The following is a 20,305-nucleotide window of genomic DNA, read 5'->3' as shown; positions in this document are numbered from 1 at the left end:
AAGTATACTTTGCACAGACGCAGATGTGTATGTGTGACGCAAATCTAGTCATCAGCCGAGTGCCCGAGCACTGAACGCGGGCAGCCAGGTTTTTCTAACCACGCATCTTTGAACATGAAGAATGCGCATGCGCTCACGAAGAAATGCTTAAAGATGTAATCGCTGGTAAATAACAGGAGATGAATTTAAAAACAACAACAACCGTCCAAGCGCACATTTGCCAACTGCCTGTGTATCTGCGAACCATCAAATGGAGTATACTTGTCAGACTCTCGTTCGACTGTACGCAGAGCGTTCGTGTCAAAATCTATCAAAAGTATCAGACATGTGGACTTGTGACTTGGTGACTTGGACTCGAGTCGACTCGAGTCGCTATTTTTATGACTTGTGACTTGACTTGACAAAAAATAAAATACTTGAGACTTGACTCGGACTTGGAAGTTAAAGACTCGGGACTTGACTTGACTTGAGACACGAAGACTTGAATGACTTGAGTGTTAATCACATCATGTTTTCAGTTTGAATATAAAATATATAAATTATTTTAAAAAATAAAGTTGATCCAGCTGGAGCGCAGGCTGAGAATAGTTTTGTCATGATTGGATCATGACACTATAGGCTATCATCAGCCATGCCCTCTCGTACCTTACGCACACCACACCCACTTAGATCAGATAACATCAACATGTCAGCCGGAGGAGTAACGTTACCGAGGGTCATCGCTTTCGGCTTCAAAAATTATTATCAAGATGGCAAAAGACGAACAGCGCTTTGCAAGACATGCAACGTTAAGATCGCGGACAGCCAGACGACAACCTCCAATTTCGTCCGCCATTTGAAGAGCCATTCTGCCCAGTAAGTGCTTGTCAATTTGTTAATTTTATCTGGTTAGTTGGTAGTTAGCTAATGTAATAATAGCAGGGTTCCCACGGGTCCTTGAAATCCTTGAAAGTTTGTGAATCTGAAAAATAAAATTCAAGGCCCTGGAAAGTTCTTGAAAATAAACATACATAGATACAGGTCCTTGAAAGTGCTTGAATTTATTTTGTGCAAGAAGTTTTCTGGAAAAAAAAAATCTGTCCATTAATTTTTATATTTCGCCAACACTTCGTGGCTTATGCTGCATAGCCTGCTTGATTTACGTTAGTTACGCGCATTTATGTTGTGTTTCCCGCGCGAGGTACTTTGTTTTGTACGTTGCCATGACGTTCACGCGCGCTGGTACCTCAACGTTTCCCACTCACAGACACTGCAAAAATAGGCTTATGGATATACTCTGTGTGAGTGAGTGTGGGTGTGGGAGTGTGAGAGCGCGAAAGTGAGTGTGTGTGTGTGTGAGCGCGAGAGTGAGTGAGTGAGTGTGGGTGTGGGAGAGAGAGTGTGTGTGAGTGTGGGAGAGAGAGTGTGTGTGTGTGTGTGTGTGTGTGTGTGTGTGTGTGTGTGTGTGTGTGTGTGTGTGTGTGAGAGAGAGAGAGAGTGAGTGTGTGTGAGAGAGAGAGAGAGGAGAAATGTAACAAAGTTTAATGTATGTAACTGTGTTTGAGAGAGAGAGAGGGAGGTGTTCAGAGAGGAGTCTGTTGGATGTTAAGCTGTTATTTGTTTTATGGACTCAATGTTGAAAATTTAAAACATTTCAAACACTGTTGGCAGAAGTGAAAAATAAATAATTTTATGAAGTTACAATTTTGTTTGATTCCATGATGTATTTTACTGAACATGAGTATTGTAATTTACTGACAGTTACTTATATCTTGTCTTTTCACTTTATTATGATCAGATTCTGCAGGTAAAATTACAATAATAAGGTGACTTGACTTGGACTTGACTTGACATAGCCTGTGACTTGACTTGGACTTGACTTGACTTAGCCTGTGACTTGACTTGACTTGACATAGCCTGTGACTTGACTTGGACTTGACTTGGACATAGCCTGTGACTTGACTTGACTTGCCCAAGAAAAAAATACTTGGGACTTACTTGAGACTTGAAGGTTAAGACTTGAGACTTACTTGAGACTTGCACATGTGTGACTTGGTCCCATCTCTGAAAAGTATACTTTGGGCTTAAAATGGACATGAAACAGAAAGTTGTGACCGACTTCCGTATCATGACGTATTTCCAAGTGAAACAGCTTATCGAACAAGTAAAAATTATTTGGCAGGTGATTTGAGTTTATCCATTGGTTGATGATTGGATTGTGAAAATATGAGTGTTGCATAGTGGAATGGAGGCAGATGTGAATTAGAGTTTGCAGCAGACACGCACACCCCTACCACCATGCTGCTAGAGTCAGAGCCGGTAATCAGTGAAACAGAGCTGTGATCTCAACACATTTATGATCAAAACTTTAACAAACGCACAAGCACATCGCGGTCTTTGCTTACGAAGAGTCTGTAGCAGTTGAAAAACGAATTAATAAAAGATAACCATATTTTAACATTTTGAAATCACAATACACTAAATATAAAATTAAAAAACGAAAACACTTACTCATGCTGCACATCCCAAGATAACTGCATTCAAAAATGTAAATAAACTCCAGCGGCATCCAAAGTGTTGTTTTCATTAGTTATCACCTCAGCAAATCAGACGTAAAATGTTTCTAACACAACCGCAAATTTGCCGTTAATCCTCCTATTCTAAATGTCAATTCAAGTCAGCTGACCTATAACCAAGGAAGTTTGGGTTAAGGAACAATAGTTTTGAAGGAAAAGAGATGAAAACACCTTGCCATCTTCACCAACATGCGATTGATGCTTCTTTCAACTCTACGCAAGGTTGTGGTATTTATAAGACAGGGGCAGGGTTTAAGCGGACTAAATGATTGAAGTCCTGCATACATCACCAGAGAGAAGTCTGTCGTTTCACTGGAAGATCAAGTTTTTAAAATTTGATTAAAGATTAAGAGGTAAAAAAAATAAAATATTAAAGCATATGCATGGATTAATCATTTCACAATAAGATCAATAATATGCATTTAGAAAATAAATAGAGTGAATTTTCATTTCATGCCAACTTTAAGGGCTGCCATGATCTATGGACATTTGAGGTATTTGCAGAATTTTGTGAATGAGACAGGATCTATAACGGGCTTAAATTTACAAATAAAGTTTGCGCTAAAAAAAACAATTTCTTACTGTAATTGAAATATTCGTGGGGCAGCACTATTTCAGCTATTTAGTGTTTGGTAAACTGGGTTGCGTATGGTTAGTGAGGAAAATCGAAAAACCATGCTCAAAAGTGATGCAACTGTTTTGTGAATCTCCCCTTACAATCTTCATTATAGCAAATGGAAACTTAAGTTGTGATTTCACCAACCCCACCTTAAACCTTTGCTTGCGATTGTTGCCGAGCTGTAGGAACAGACGATGCGGCCCATTCCAGTTTCCATAGACGATGTCTGTCTTCCCATCCCGATTAAAATCTGCTAACGCCACTCCACGACCATGCTGCATCGGGTCATCGACCCCTGAGACAACAAAAAGCAAAACATCCCCCATTTCCAGTGTACTGCAAAAAGGTTTAATGCATTCCAAATTTGTCCAAGGAATCATTAAGAAATAGAAACGCAACAGCTCTCGCTTACCTGCTTGTGCCGCCACGTCCGTAAATGTACCATCTCCGTTGTTGCGGAACAGGAAGTTCGGGCTGTACTCATTGTCGCAGAATATATCAGGTAGAGTCTGGCTGAGGATTGGGCCAACCACGACCCCCCGTCCCCCTATAACACACGGCAGAGACGGTCATCATCACTACACGCACAGCAGAAATCGTTAGTAGCTTTCCAGCTCATTTCCTCAGCTCAGGCTCTCTGCTGCTTTTGCTGACATGGACTCTTGCTGCACACAATCACATTACAGGGAGTGCGAACATATGCATTTAACCAGCTTTTCTTCAACACATCTTACATGGCGATCACTATTCCACAACTTTGACATCTAGCTGACATAGAGCAGCACGACTGGCTGTTTTAGCATGATCGTAACATTTATCATTGCTCTCATTTTCATTCATATCCCATCCCTTCCTTAAAAAAAAATAAAACGTTTAAACCAGCCTAAGCTGGTTTGTTAGTTTGGGCTGGTCTAGCTGGTCTCCCAGCCTCACCAGCTGGAAAATTCCCAAAACCCCTTTAAACCAGAAAAAAGCCCAGGCTGGAAGATCAGCTAAAACCAAACGTTAAATGTTTTTTTAGGATTGTTGTTTAAACCACAAATCACACACAGTTACAACCAGGGCTGCAGTTCGAAATTCTTGGACCTGGTACAAAATATATTCAGTGGCCCCCCTCCAGATGTGTATAGTTCATCCATCAATGTGCGCTGCCCAGCGGCTTAACACGTTATGATGCTTAGAAGACGATCCAAAATGGCCTTTCTGTAACATTTGGAGGAAAACCTTCCAGCCTGACCACTTGGGATCACCATACTAAACACTAGTAGCTTACTGTACTGTACCCTTTATTCCCTACTCAGTCTTCCACAAGAGTGCTTCCCCTGAAACAGTTCGGAATGGTGGTTCAAAACCCTGCTCTCCCATAGTGATAAATAGAATGGTTGCTTCATTGAGTTAGTCAAGAGCTGAAATACGGCTCACTCGTCCTTGTGCCTTCACATGACTTTCAGTGCTGTAAACAGCCGAGTAGGCCAAAACCTCCATCTTTTTTTCATCACTGCCTTCCAGGACCCTGTTCTCTCTATTACTGGCTGCTTTAGCTGATAAACACTGCCTATAATTCAGTGATTCAAAGCCGATATGAGCACTGAGCTCTGCTGTAAATCAGCCACAAGGCAAAAAAACTCTGATCCAACAGCTCATGGCCGTTAAAAGAGTCTTGTGTAATATATTCACTGACATCATGCTTACACACCAGAGTACGAGAGTGCAGTGGAGTGCAAGCACAGTTGCTTGATTTTGCCAGGAGCATTTTTTTTATTTTATTTTCCAATAATGTTCCATCGCGAGCATATAACAACACATGCTAATGCATAATGCAATTGCACGTCAGCAAGAATTCATTACACATTAAACACAATTTTAAAGACCCCATGAAAGTGGCTTGATGAGTGAAATGCCCACTGTTGAAATGTTTAAATAGACAATAGGCTTTTGTTTCATCACAGCCATGAACCAACTAGCTGTTTGTAATGGGGTAAAATGGAAAGGAGGCGAGAAGCATCGAAGTAATATTTCATTAAACAAAAACACATAAGTATAAACACATACAGGGCAGCGGCCTGTAGCTCTCTCTCTCCCAAACTGCCTGCTCCGGTGGCCTTTAACCCTCTCGTTGGCTTGCTTAGCTTGATTAATGGCCAGGCGTGCGTCACCATTGCCTGGCCCTGCCCTTCTCCTTGCCACACTAGCCTAGATTCCTTCCACCTTTCGCGCCATTTTGTTATCAACAAAGTGAAAATGCATACAAATGGCCTTTTATCAATAAAAATGGTGTGCGTGATGACGTCATGCCTAAAAAAACACTTTGTTGAATAAGTTTTGGTTTATCGCAAAAGAAATATGCGCTTAAGCCGTTTCCATACAGAAATGTGTTTATTGCTAATTCGACTCCAGATGTCCCAAATTTGTTTCCTCCTAAGTTTTGGTAAAATATGAAGAGTATTGAGAAAATTCATTGAAATTAGCCAGCTTAATGTCATTTTAATTTCACAAATAAAATAAATCAGAAGACAAGGAATTGCAATCAAAAGGGAGCACTTGCCCTTCTGATAGGACTGTAATATTGTTCTGATGTTGTGCCTATCGCAGGTTACCACCGGTCCCGACCCAAAAGCGAATCATCATGGCCCCGTGCAAGCTGGCAACCTGCACCAAGTAGTGGGGGAAACTTTCAGTCTTAGTATAAGGACCATCCATCAATGTCTACTGTATATGCTGGGTGTACAACTATTAAAGAAAATTTATTCTGAGAATGTCATTCGACTTTTTCGTCTAGAGAACAGGGAAAGGCTAATTTAAATGTGTGTTAAGAAAAGGCATATATAGGTCAAATAAATTAATACATTTAATTTGGTAATTAAATGTGTTTAATTTAACGCTTTTTTCATTTGGTAATTTAATCTAATAAGAGATATTTTTGTTAGCACTCCTGGAAGTGTCATGTTTGCAGCATCGGATCTATATGCCCTTAAGATCAATCCATAATCACGTACAATAAATTGGCTTTCAAGGATGTATACCGTCATCATGCTTACTACAGGCTAAGGATTGGGGTAAATTCTGTCACGTGACACGTGGCAGTAATGCCAATTTTCTCAACAAAAAGTGTTTCCAAACCATTTTTTCGCGACATTTGAAGTATCAAAATTTTTTACGTTTATGCGCTAGTTAAATGGAAAAATATTATGTCGACACTTACATTTTTGGGATAATTTGCATTTCCATCAGCTTTATTTTGATGCAATAAAACTTTGCAAAAAAAATAATTGGATGGAAACGTAGTTACTGTTCCAATGTGGTTACATTAATGCACTTACAATGGAAATGAATGGTCTCAGTCCAAACATATTAAAATAAGTATCGTTTCAAAAGTGCTGACACAAGATGTATACATTACACAGAAAAGGATAGTAAGCAACTATCACACTAAATTTTAGAGTGATAAGTCAGTGTTTTCCAATGACTTATGACTTGATGAATTTATTTACTGATAAAATTAAAATAATCAGAAATAAAATTGGAATTATGCAATCATCTGTCACAGTACCACAAAAAAAACAGTATCTCATAATTTTCCTCACAAGCAACTACAATCCTTCACTGCCCAAACTTATTGAAACATCAAAAGCACAACATGCATTTTAGATCCAAGACCAACCAACTAAGAAACATTCCCTGTAATCTCAGAACCACTTCTTAATATTATAAACTCCTCATGTCCCAAGAAACTTTACAGTTATCAAACCATTTATTAAGAAGCCACAGCTTGATCCTGGAAAACTGGATAATTATATACAGATTTCAAATATCCCGTATAGGTCAAAAATACTAGAAAAAGTAGTGTCCTCTCAACTATGTCAAATTCTACACAGAAATAGTATACAAGAACAATTTCATTCAATTTTGGCCCCATCACAGTACAGAGACCGCACTTATCACAGTTACAAATGACTTGCTCTTATCATCTGATCGCAGCTGCATTTATCTTCTAGTGCTTTAAGATCTTAATGATGCATTCAACACGATAGATCACGACATTCTCTTGAATAGGCTGGAGAATTATGTTAGCATTTGTGGATTTGCATTATCATGGTTTAGGGTCTATTTAGCAGACCGCTACAACTTTGTGTAAAAAGAAATTGTCAAATCAAACAAAAGTGTATGGAGTGCCACAGTGATCAGTTTTAGGGCCTCTGCTTTTCTCCTTATATATGCTTCCCATGGGAGATATTATCAGGAATCGTGGAATAAGTTTCCACTATTATGCTGATGATACCCAACTTTATATTTCTTTGAAACCCAACAAAATTTCACAATTCTCCAAATTAGCAGAGTGTATCAATGAAATCAATGATTGGATGGCCAGAAATTTCCTTCTACTCAATTCCGACAAAACGGAGTACTAATTATTGGACCAAAAACCTCTAAAAATAAGCCACTAAAATATAATTTGACTCTCGATGGATGTACAATTACATCGTCTTCTGCAGCGAAGAACTTGGGTGTTATATTTGATACCAATCTGTCCTTTGAAAATCTAATTTCCAATATTTGTAGAACAGCATACTTCCACCTCAGAAATATTGCTAAGTTTCAACACATGCTCTCTGTTATGAGTGTCAAAAAAATAATTAATGCGTTCATGACCTCAAGACTAGATAATTGTAATGCATTACAGGATGTCCTGCCAGTTCAGTAAATAAACTTCAATTGGTTCAAAATGCAGCAGCCAGAGTGCTGACGGGAACCAAGTAATATGATCACGCCCCATTTTGTCATCGTTACATTTGCTCCCTGTTAAATTTCTTATTCATTTTTTTACATTTTGTTAACTACAAACAAAGCTTTGAATAGTCTAGATCCAAGGTACTGAATTGACCTTCTCCAGGCTATATTCCATCACGTTCATTATGATCGCAAAATTCTGGCCTGATAATAGTTCCTAGAATATCAAAATCCACAAAAGGAGGTAGATTATTTTCCTAATTGGCTCCTCAAGTATGGAATAGTCTCCCCAACACGGTTCGGGATGCAGACATACTCACACAGTTTAAGTCTAGACTAAAGACTAATCTATTTAGCTAGGCAAACTCCTAATTGATCCATCAACACACAATGAGACTGGTTTCTCCCAAAGCTAATTTTCTCTATTAACCAACATCTTATGGAGTTTTGTGTTCCTTGCTCATACATTTTTATACAACATTTACAAAAAAAATGTCATCCTACTACACAATGATGACTCTTAAGACATTATAGATATTACAGGTTTTATTTTCTGTAACATTTTCTGCATTAACAGAAAGCTGCTTTGAAACAATGTGTTGAGAAAAACGCTATACAAATGACTTGACGTTACACTAAATGTATGCATTTGGCAGATGCATTTATCCAAAGCAACTAAGAGTGTATTCAAGAAATCTAACACATGACTGCTCCACTCACATATTCTGTAAGTCATTCAGAAATATTTTCACACACACACACACACACACACACACACACACACACACACCTGTAAGCTTGTTGACTCCAGCTTGCTCAGCCACGTTTGAAAGTGCAATGATTCCTCTGGACGGGTCACTCGAACTTTCATCCATTTCAATCAGCGCATGTGGACCTACAGTCCCACTGGCATAATTGGCGATGTAGATGGAATACAGACCTGTTCCCTAAGAAAGGAAATGATGAAAACATTGAGTTTATAGTAATATCTGCAATAATAGCTCTATTCCAAAACCTAGTGAGCTACCTTGCAGCATTACTGCCTACACTGGCTGCTGCCTTCTAAGGAAGCATCTTAGCTGGTTTGGAATGTTTTACTGTAGGCAGCTTCTCCGTATGCCACCTCACAGAAAACTTGAATTGCTATTGATTTCAATAAAGTTTGACATCAGCATGTTGACACAGCGTTCAAAGAAGCACTTATAGCCAGGCTTATACAGAGCACAAACAAATATTAGCTAAACTATTACATTATTAATTACACAAGTTCAATACAATCAGTATTTAATTAAATATATGTTTATTTAAAAATGGTAATTTCTCTTGTCTCAATTGCATTAAGAGCATGCTTATGATGTCTTAATATGCTGCCTACATGGGCAACTCACTAGATTTTGGACCAGCTAGGGCAAAGGTGTAATTTTATAACCAATTCAACAGAGACTTTTTAAAAGTCCACATACCGCAATCACATCACATCACATCCACAACATACACATACTCACACATTCCATAGCATTCACACACACACACACACACACACACACACACACACACACACACACACACACACACACACACACATATATATATATTTCAGCCGCCTCCCTTGGATATTAATTTCACACCCCATTATCAGAAAGATTCCCTGTGGACATGAAGTCAGTGAAGTAGCCAACCAAATGAACTTACGCACACAGTTTCAATAAAGACACCCACGATCCAACAGCATGGAAACCGTGAAATAAAGAAATATATACATAAGTATATAAATATCAGAAGCTCATGACCAGAATCCTAATGAGGCACAACAATGAAAATGTCAAATGCTCTGACTTACATACAACTGCCACTTCAGGTCAGGAAACACAGATTAAAGAATAATGTTACAAGAGTGACAACACAAGCTTGCACATAGTGTAGTAGCAGTTCTGGTTTTAATCTCACTGTATTCATGTTTTACACACATAATTTATTAATTAAGAAGGAGATTTGCAGAGGTTTTGCTGGTATCATCATCAAGTATCTGATGTCAATTAGTATGTAGCTAATCCTAATGTTCCCAAAATATGTTTTGGGCCAACAGTGTTCCACTTGGGGTTGAATGTTATGGGGTGGAAGATGAGTGCAAAAACAGCTTACCACTAACAAATAGTGTATCAACACAACACAATATTCACGGTCTACTTTTTTTGTTTTCAAGAAATCAGCAAAAAAAAATATAAAAAATCTGGATGGATGGATGGATGGATGGATGGATGGACGGACGGACGGACGGACGGACGGACAGTGAAGCACTTACAAATGGAAGTGAATGGGGCCAATACGTAAACGTTAAAAATACTAATTTTAAAAAGTAAATAAATTAGACATTTACAATGTCTTTTAACACGATTTTAGTGTGATAAAGTTCAGAAAAGTTTAACATAATTTTGTTATGACGAATCCTAAATAAACCATAAAAACAACAATTTAAACAACTTCACCACTCAAATAATTACAATTAAACACATTTTAACAGAATAATGAATTCAAGTGTTTTTATAAAACTATAAGCTTCACATTTCTGCCCCAAAATCTTCATAAAATCTGCTCCATTCACTTCTATTGTAAGTGCTTCTCTGTAACCTCCATTTTTCCCCCTTTAAGAAATGGAGGGACGAGTCAATTCATTTATTTGGTAATCAACATTATGCCACAAATGCTGATGATTGAGCTCAACTTGTATTGAACCCAGAATATTCCTTTAATGGGGGAAATGTCACAGGGCAAAGAAAACTTCTGAAATTTTCTCAGAAAATACACTGCTGTTCAAAAGTTTTAGAACACCAAGATTTTTTTGTTCATGTTTTTGGAAGAAACTGATGCTTCTGTTCATCAAGGGTGCATACAATATATCAATAATTACATACAGAGAATTACAATTATGTGAATAGAAAAAAACAAACTTAAATTCAGTAATTAAAACAAATTACATAATAATATATCTTGATTATAATGATGTTACAAATGACTATTTCTATTTTAATAAATGCTGCCTTTTTCATATATTTTGTTCATCCAAGAATTCTCTACATGGAGCTTTGCCATCACGGATAAAACATTTATTTTAAAATAATTAAAGATATAAAACACAGATTTCAAATAGTTATAATAATTTGCAACACTACTAACACTTTTGCCAGTATTTTTGATCAATTGAATACGTCGTTGGTGAACAGAAGCATCAAAAATGTCTTGATGCTCTAAAACCATTGAACGGTAGTGTACAGGAAGCATTTTAGAGGGGAAACAACACATGACATGAAAGCATGATATTGAATTGACTGTTTTCTGTATAACCTCTTAACATGTTTAAAGATATTCTGTATATTTAAAAAAAAAAAAATACAATCAATGCAATGTCTATTGAATAACACTAAAATACATGTATCAAATGATGTGACCAAGATTAGCATCCTTGTATATTATCAGTAGTATGCCATTAGAAGATAACTAGCCTGAGAATAACCCAGTACACTTACTTTGGCACAGTCTGAGGTTGCAACAACCTGAGGTAGCTAATAGGTAAGTGTGAGGACCGATCCATCTCCCTATAGAAACAATCCCATGAGTCTTCCTGTCCACTCAAGAGACAAACGATGGTGCTTCATTTTCAAGGTGAAATAACTATGCATTGAATTTGAATATTGATGTCTCTGAAGCTTGTGAATTTCTGCATGATAATACTACTCATTTAAAACCTTTGTGACCTTGTCTTACTAGTTCAATCTGAAGTGTGTAATTTCTGCACCACAAGCAATGCCAAATAGAAAAAAAAAAAAAAACATGATTATCTTCTAATAGATTTTGATTTACACTATTGTTTGAGCCCATGATCGTCAGGTCTGGATGCTTAAACAGAGCAATGTTTTTATAGAGACACAGTGTACACTTTGTGAAATCAACCTACAAATGGTTTACTGCATATTTAGCTGGGATAAAAAAAACTAACGATCTGCATCAGCAGCTAATCTCAACTCTCCAAAGAGTCTCTATAGAGATCGACTTGTGGACAACATCTAATGAGAGGGTGATATTTTTTGGTTCCCACTTCAATTCCATGAAGAACAAACACATATTTTTGTATCGTTTCTCTCTAAACCCATTATAAGCCAGATCCTAAATCATTTAAATCATAAAATCATTGATGAAGGACTTTTAAGCTGCACCGTCTCACTATCATTAGCTCAGTCAAATGACTGCGGGTGAAAAAATCAATTTCAATCCCTCGCAACTCTTCCCCTGGATTACTGAGCATCCTTCACTGTTGACTGCTCCACACAACAGCATGCAGTCCACAAGTAATTACAGAAATATGCTGTTCAGCTTATTGTGTTTTGGACTAAATACAAATCATTGACATGTCTTGCCATCCATCATGCCGTTTGGGATTAGGTACCACTGAAGCACAGTCAGACAGTGGGAGCCCCGATAACATATGCGCAGAGAGACAAATTAACACTGCACTTCCCTCATAATACGTCTCCGTACAAAAACAAATGAGGCCTTGCATTTTCTAATCATCACAGCACATGGTTCACTGTCAGAAACAAATATTGCAGAACGCTGGAAATGAACAATCATATTGGCTATCCAAGTCCATTGTAATGGTGACCAGTAAATGATGGCCGCTGAGGATCCTTAACTCGACTGAGTGAAACGTTCAGACAGTAACGAGATGTAAAAACTCTCTCAACAGCCCCAAGAAATCACTTTTCCTTAGATTGCACTGCTCCCATTCTGCAGTCTAGTTGAAGTGCAATATTTACCACTGGCTTCGACTTACTGTTCATGTTTTGATTTCAACCAGTCTGCGAGATCTCAAAGTCTAAAAAAACAAATAAGGAGCCCCATTCGGAATGTACAAATGTACAAATTGTGTAAATTTACACCAGTTTAGTTCACCTGAAGTGAGTGTTTTTGCCATTGGATCAAGAAACAAAAGATTTGAACCATGTCGTAAACCAGTACGTTGTGAAGTTGCATAGTTTCATACACCTATGTGGCCTATGTGGTGCAGAAGTTTGAACCAATGAGATTTCACCTTGGGCGGGGCTACCCAGTTCAACGGCACAGAAATAGAAACCAAGCGACAGATAAAATGTCTTGACAGTTGTCGCACTTATGGCTTGTTAAATTCAGATTTAAAGGGAAAGTTCACCCAAAAATGAGAACTCTCTCATCATTTACTCACCCTCATGACATCCCAGATGTGAATGACTTACTTTCTTCAGCAGAACACATAGATTTTTAGACCAATATCTCAACTCTGTTGGTCCATACAATGCAAGTGAATGGTGACTAGAACTTTTTAGCTCCAAAAATCATATTAAGGACACTTAGAAGTAATCCATAAGATTAAAGTGGTTAAATCCATATTTTCAGAAGCAATATAATAAGTGTGGGTGAGAAACACATTCACTCACACACTTTCATCTAAATCTCCACTTTTACATTTACATCTGAAAATTGCATGTGGTGCACGTTTGGTTTCATTTTCACATCTGAGAGTGAAAGTTAATGTGGAGATTTAGAGTAAAAAGCACTGGTATTGTTCTGTTTCTCTCCCACACCTATTATGTTGCTTCTGAATATACAGATTTAAACACTGGAATCATATGTATTACTTTCATGTTTCCTTTATTTGATTTTTGAGGCTACAAAAGGTCTGATCACCATTCACTTGCATTGTATGGACCTACAGAATGGAGATATTTTTCTAAAAATCTTTGTGTTCTGCTGAAGAAAGAAAGTCATACACATCTGGGATGGCATGAGGGTGAGTAAATAAGAGCATTTTCATTTTTGGGTGAACTATATATTCAAGAGGCATTCACATTGAGCAATTAAATGGAGGTGGTCAAGTCTCTGCAGGTGTTCCCACTCAACCGCATTATCCAACTGGATCACTGTCTGCACTTCCACTGGTAGTCACTCAATCTCTATGCTTTGTGACATCATCAGTGCTGCATTGGAAATTGCATACTGTCAGAGTATGTACTGCTTTTAATGAAGAAGCACTTTTCGGATGGTAAAAAAAGTATGTTCTTTAGGTATGCAGGTGAGTAGTATGCATCGATTCTGGACATGCTTCATCCATGAACGTCGGCATTGTCCCGAATAGATGACGCAAAAATAACAGCTATCAAAATAATCTGCTCTGCTTTTGTTAAACAAGCACCTTTTACATTTCTTGGTTAATACATAATTTAGTTCAAAAGAGACATCCGACTCATGGTTCACTGTTTTTTTTTACTCAGTGTTTTGAACTTGCCATCTCCTCAGCTCCCGTTGGATTGTTGGAAAGTTAAGTGTCCAGTTGATCTGTACTTCAGAATCTGGCCGAAAATAGTAGGTAATCTAGGAATTCCTCGCCTACTGTTTTACAATAACTGAAGATACAGACGTACTACTCCATTGGCATACTGTTTTTTGCATACTATATAGAAGGGAAGTATGCATATTCAGACACAGCTCAACTGCTGCGGTTACTTATGTTGCCAAAAACGGCAATCCTCATTGAAATTGATTCACTTCAAGTTGCTGCAAATCACAGTCAGTGTGAATACCATTTCACATGAAAATTATAGCTTTTATAGCTTGTCGCCGTACCACATCACACCTGGTTATAGGACACTGTATTGCTTTCAATGCAAATTGAGAAGAGAGGGTTACCTTTCTATCCACACATGCTACTGATCGCCCAGCGACACGATTGGCAACGTCTCGGTGTTCATTTATCTCATCGTTCAGGAGATCCTCAAATCGGCCATTACGAAACTTGAAGAGCTTATCAGTGTACGTTGCTCTCCCTGTATGAAGAAAAATGGCATGAAATTTTACATGAACTAGTATCCATTTACCATAGTATTTCATTCAGAGACTCTTCAGTGAAATCGTTTCATACCCGAGAATGCATTATTCGTGTTGAGGACGTAAATTTCCTCTCTGCCATCGCCATCTATGTCACATGCTGTCACACCTATAGCGTTGCCATGTCGATCTCGAAGTGCATAGTACGGAGAACTTCTGTTGTCAACTGCAATGTTAACAAGCCTCTTCTTAACCTTATCGTACTTTAGCACCAGGTTTGGGCCATTGTAGCTAAAAAGAACAAAATGGAGCATAAATAAAAATTTTATGAAGCACTTAAAAATCTGGTGCAACATGAATTAAAGTCAATGAACAAAAAAAAACTATTTCGGTGTAAAGTTATAGCCAATTTTACAACTTTGTTGCCATGACAATGTAGTCAACAAACCTTAAAATGACTGTAAATATGACAATTTACAGTACTTTACAGCTCAAATAAGACATGTGTTTTTATGCATTATCAAGTGTTTTTATAAAAATATAAGCTTCACATTTCTGCCTTTAAACCCTCCAAAAATTGGCAAAATTAAATGATGTGGTAATCAACATTCTGCTACAAATACTGCTGAGCTTAAACTGTATTGAACCCAGAATATTCCTTTTAGTATCCCGCGTTTCAGGAGTAAAAGGCCCCATGTCACATGTGTCTCCTCTAGAGGATATCTCACCAACAAAAATAGTGATGCTACTAACTTAACTACATTTCAGTAGCGAGACACAAGTTCAGTTGTTTTCAAAGTACCTTTTACCATTTAGGGGCTGATTACACTGAATGCATTTTTGTGTCTGTCTGTGTTCTTTAATATATGCCGTGTCTCACTGTTTTTTCAGCATCTCGTGCAGGAGTGGTCTGTTTTTTGTAGAAGTGAATTTTAAGGACTTCTTAATATTTTAATTAAATATTATGGTTTAAATAAAAGTGAAGCTCAGTCGACAGTATTTGTTGCATAATGTTGATTACCATACATTTATTTATATTTTTCTTTTCTTAAAAAAAAAATAAATCGGGATTACAGTGAGGCATTTACAAAGAAAATAAATAGGACCAATCCGTAAATATTCAAATATGGTTTCAAAAGTATAGCCACAAGATGTAAACAATATGTGTGATAACATTATTTAACTGATAAAAAAAAAAAAACAATTAAAAAAAAAAAGATATTTGCAATTTTGCTATGACAACATACCGCTGTAAATATAGCGATTAAAGTGTTTACAGCTTAAATAATACACAAGTTTTAACAGAAGTAACGCAAATGTTTTTATAAAATTATAAGCTTCACATAACTTGATTTTTGTTGGATAGTTAGTCAAAATAATTTTTTGTGGTAATCAACATTATGCCATAAAATGCGTCTGTTGAGCCCTTGTGTCTGAGAAGGATACAGCTGCAGGCCGATCTCCAAAAAGGGGTAGAAGCTCCAAAATGCAAGCAAAGATATACAGAGCCCCTAACCTAACTTTTTCCCTACCCCTAACTGTGTGTGAAAGTGTCGTCCCCTTTTGGAGTTGTTCCAACCCCCTTCTGGAGTTACCCCGCCTTTTATTGAGAAATCTCCGGGCTGCAGCTACACCTTCTTGCTGCATTCTGCTCCATTCATGGTGCTGCGTCCAGCTTTTTAGCACAGGGACACGTTCACAGTGAATGGCTTTTAACAAGCTACTTTTGCAAATGAGTGGAGTAGTAGCGTCAAAAAACGCTTTTTTGTCACATTATATTTTTTTCTCAAGCTCTACAGTTGAGCAAACAGAGACAATCAGATGTGCTCACCTGTAGCAATTGTAAGTCCAAAAAATGTAAGTAAATTGGTTAGTTTAGACGGATGAACTGAATGAAATAAACTATTTACCAATTCGCTTTTATGTCAAGTTGGGAAGACCAATCCATTTTAGTGATTCAGTTTGTTCGAGTAAATTAAACTGTTCAAATAACCGATTCACCAATTCACTTGAGCCCAGAAATTATAGACTTCCTTTTTTTTTTTTTTTTTAAGTGAAACATTTAGTTAATTGTTCCACTTTATCACCATGTTTTCTTCTCGATTTTATTTAATAGGGCGTTTTCTAGTTATAAACAGTAGGTATACATTTATTTGTGGTCAATGTTTGTGTAAGCATTTATTTTATATTTATGTTCAGTTTATTGTTGTTGTCACCCAAATTGTGATCTTTTACAATATACTGTTCTTATTGCACATTCATTTTAATATCATCATGTATGCAGCAATTGTCTCATTTGTGTCCATTTGTATTACTCCCAAGAAATTAGAACCATCTGGAGAAAATGTTGATACTAAAATGTTAGTAAAATTGTCCTCTGGGAGATGCAATAAAGACAAATAAAAAGAAATGCCAGTACTTTATTATTGTAGGACCATATTCCCTTTTTTTCTCCCCCATCTCCAACAAGTCACATCCTTGTTGGTGCATTTTTCTGATCTGCTATACCACAATTCAATATCAGCTGTCATTTACTAAAAGGAAAAACAGACTCCCTAGAGTGCCTTTGTCAGCCACACTCCATTTCACTCTGAAAAGTGTAAGCACAACTCCAAAAAAAGCATTGAACTCTCAAAATACATCAATTTTCATCAATTGAAATACACCCAAACAAGTCACAAATGGTTTACAAATAAGCCCAACTGATTGCTATGACATTTCTGTTTCTAGAACATATCACTTTCAAGATCAGACTTGGGTAATGGCATTTTCTTGGCCAACAAACTATTACTTTACTTGAACAACATCCAATCCACCATTTAATTGCCAGACATTGATCAAGTATTGTCCCTAAAGAAATGTAATGTAATAAATTGATCATTTCTCAATTATTCTACTGAAAACAATAGATGTGGTCTGAAATCCAATCTGGCAGAGGAACAGAACACTCACCCTGATACGAACATCTCCAGATCTCCATCACCATCCACGTCCGTGACAGCCACGCCGTAGTTGAGCTGTGTGGGGTTGTTCTCATAGTCAGGAGGGAAAATACTGTGAGTTACTGAGGCAAACATGGGTTCAGATCGCTGACCCCAGGACAGTCCAGACACGCCCATGGTGAGCAGTAATATCCACGCTGACATCGGCATCTGTGGAATCAATTGTAAAATGAGCACTCTGAAACCTCTGGATACTGTTTTTTGCATTTTTTATATGCTTTTATGTTCTATACTCAATGTTATATGTATTGTTCTGGTATGAAGTACAGTATGTGCAATTGTTTTGTCTATTTTGTTGTAATGGCAAGACCGAAGACTAATTTACAGCCATGGCTGGACAAAAAAAAAAAAAAAAAGAAGTTAAGCACACTAAATTAAATTACTCACTCTCATGTCTTTCCAAACTATTATGTTGTTGATTTTTCAATGGAACACTGAAAATGTGAAGAATCTTAATGCAGCTCTTTTCCATACAACAGTTCTTATTGACTAAGCCCATCAAGCTCTAAACAGGACAAAAACAGCCATTAAAGTCACATAAAAAGTAAGTCCATATGACACACTTTATTCAGAATCTTTTAAAGAAAAACAAACTAAAATGTATTTTGTCAATGATAATCTTCCCCTTTGCCAAAGCTCTGAAATCACATTCAAAATCTCATTTGCGATCTTGTTCAAGTAAAAAAAAAAAGGTGCCCTGATGTGTCAGGCCACATGACATTGATGCAAAACGTCAGTGGATCTGTGCATGGCAGTTTGAATATGCTGCATGGAGGACGATATTTGAGAGCTGCAGTGGAGGTGAAAATTGTTTGTGAATAACGACCTAAATTTCAGTCTGTTCCACACACAAACCAATCATAAAGATGAAGACTCGGAATATAGCACACGAGTCATATGGACTACTTGGTGTACTTATGGTGTCTTTATGTCCTTTTTCCTGCTTGACAATCGTTCACTCTATGGAAAAAGGGGTCAACAATTCCTTTACATTTTCTTTCCGATTTGTGCAGTGGGACAAATGTGAAGTTTCAATTAAGATGTAAGAGAATGATGCCAACATGTGCAACATGTTCCTCTGTGCAACATTTCAAATACAGCCCCTCCAGGAAGAAAGGTTTAAATTGAGTGCCCAAATATGAGAAGGTCCTCTTATACGTACCCCTTGATGTGTGAAACTCTTTTTCATGGCGGTTATGACTCACTCAAGTGAGAGGAACTCAAAAACACCCAGTACTGAGCCACACAGATGAGATATTCCACTTTCATAGAGTTTTAGAAGGCTGAATGGCGTTCTACAGTGTTAAGAGGCAATTACCTTCCCAGAATCCCAGCATTACACAGAGGACAGGAGGCATACATACTGAGACTGCAGACATGTGACAAGTTAGAATGGACCGAATTCAGATCTGAGAGTAGAAGTGATTTCACTGCACGTGAGAAAGACAGTTAAGACGGCAAAATCCATATGTGAGAGAATGCAAAAAAAAGGGGAACACATGATCCTATACACTTCAAGATCCAGTCAACCAGTTCAGAAAGGGATTTCAAAATCAGATTTTAATTGGATTACAAAAACATATGAATGTGGTTTGGATCAGTATTGTACAAACATGCCACCTACAAACATCTAAACCGATTTTAGTTGGACATTTAAAAGAAAAAAATCACATATTTTCAACCGGTTTAAAAACTATTAGTCCAAATTGTTTAAGGAACAGTTTAAACAAAAATGAAAATTCTGCCACTTTTTATTCATTCCAAACCAATTTGCGGTTATTTTTTCCAAGAAACAAAAAAAAAAATGTTTGTTCTTCTTCATCTTCTCACACACAGTTATAAAAAATAAATGTATTAAAAAAAACTTAAATTCTCAGTTCCTAACAAATAACAGCATATGGGTTTGGAACAACATAAGGGTAAGTAAATAATGCTACAATTTTCATTTTTGCATGAACTATTCCTTTAAAATGCATTTTATGGGAAATACAAAATCATGATTTATGCAACAGCATGATCTCTATTCCTTGTGTCTATAGGTGCAGAATATGGCAAAAGGTAGAGAGATTGTATGCTGAATGAAGCTTGTGAGAGACAGAACGAAGAGACAGATGAGTGTGCGAGTTCTCAGTGCAGATTAAAGGAAATGTGCATGTACTCACTTCACTAATCAACCCATTGAACTCTAACATCAAAGCCATGTAATTAATTTAGATTAAGGTTGTCTTAATATATTCACTGATTTTTGAGATGAAAGTGTAATCAAAGCTCTCAAATATGTATTGCATTAGTCATATTACAGGAGCATAGGTTGGAGCACAGTGATAATTTGAGTCCAGATGACAGTATACACAGTAAGAGAGATTGCATGAATACAGGGTGCGAATTATAGGAGATCTGGTATTAAAATTGTATTAGTTCTACATACACAAGTGAATATACACATTTCAATAGAATTTTCAAGCAATGTTTACATATAGTCTCCATAGCAACAACAGGCCGCTCAAGCTGCATCTCGCTTTTTTATCATTATCTCATGCCATGAG

At 37.2% G+C, this 20,305-nt stretch overlaps 1 protein-coding gene across 1 annotated transcript in view; it reads right to left on the bottom strand.

Moving 5' to 3' along the window:
* Nucleotides 1-18,241, bottom strand: part of LOC127618036 (cartilage acidic protein 1-like) — a 43,537-nt gene extending 25,296 nt beyond the window's left edge. The window contains exons 1-7 of the mRNA XM_052090256.1: nucleotides 18,147-18,241; nucleotides 17,710-17,909; nucleotides 14,852-15,048; nucleotides 14,620-14,756; nucleotides 8,693-8,849; nucleotides 3,587-3,721; nucleotides 3,324-3,469 (exon numbers count right to left, since the gene is read on the bottom strand). Coding sequence (XP_051946216.1) covers nucleotides 3,324-3,469; nucleotides 3,587-3,721; nucleotides 8,693-8,849; nucleotides 14,620-14,756; nucleotides 14,852-15,048; nucleotides 17,710-17,909; nucleotides 18,147-18,152 — 978 coding nt within the window. The 5' untranslated portion in view covers nucleotides 18,153-18,241. The remainder of the gene's footprint in view (nucleotides 1-3,323; nucleotides 3,470-3,586; nucleotides 3,722-8,692; nucleotides 8,850-14,619; nucleotides 14,757-14,851; nucleotides 15,049-17,709; nucleotides 17,910-18,146) is intronic.
* Between the last annotated feature and the right edge of the window lie 2,064 nt (nucleotides 18,242-20,305).

The sequence above is a fragment of the Xyrauchen texanus genome, chromosome 24 (assembly GCF_025860055.1).
Source record: "Xyrauchen texanus isolate HMW12.3.18 chromosome 24, RBS_HiC_50CHRs, whole genome shotgun sequence".
Classification (NCBI taxonomy): domain Eukaryota; kingdom Metazoa; phylum Chordata; class Actinopteri; order Cypriniformes; family Catostomidae; genus Xyrauchen; species Xyrauchen texanus.
This window is presented reverse-complemented; position numbering and strand designations above follow the sequence as displayed.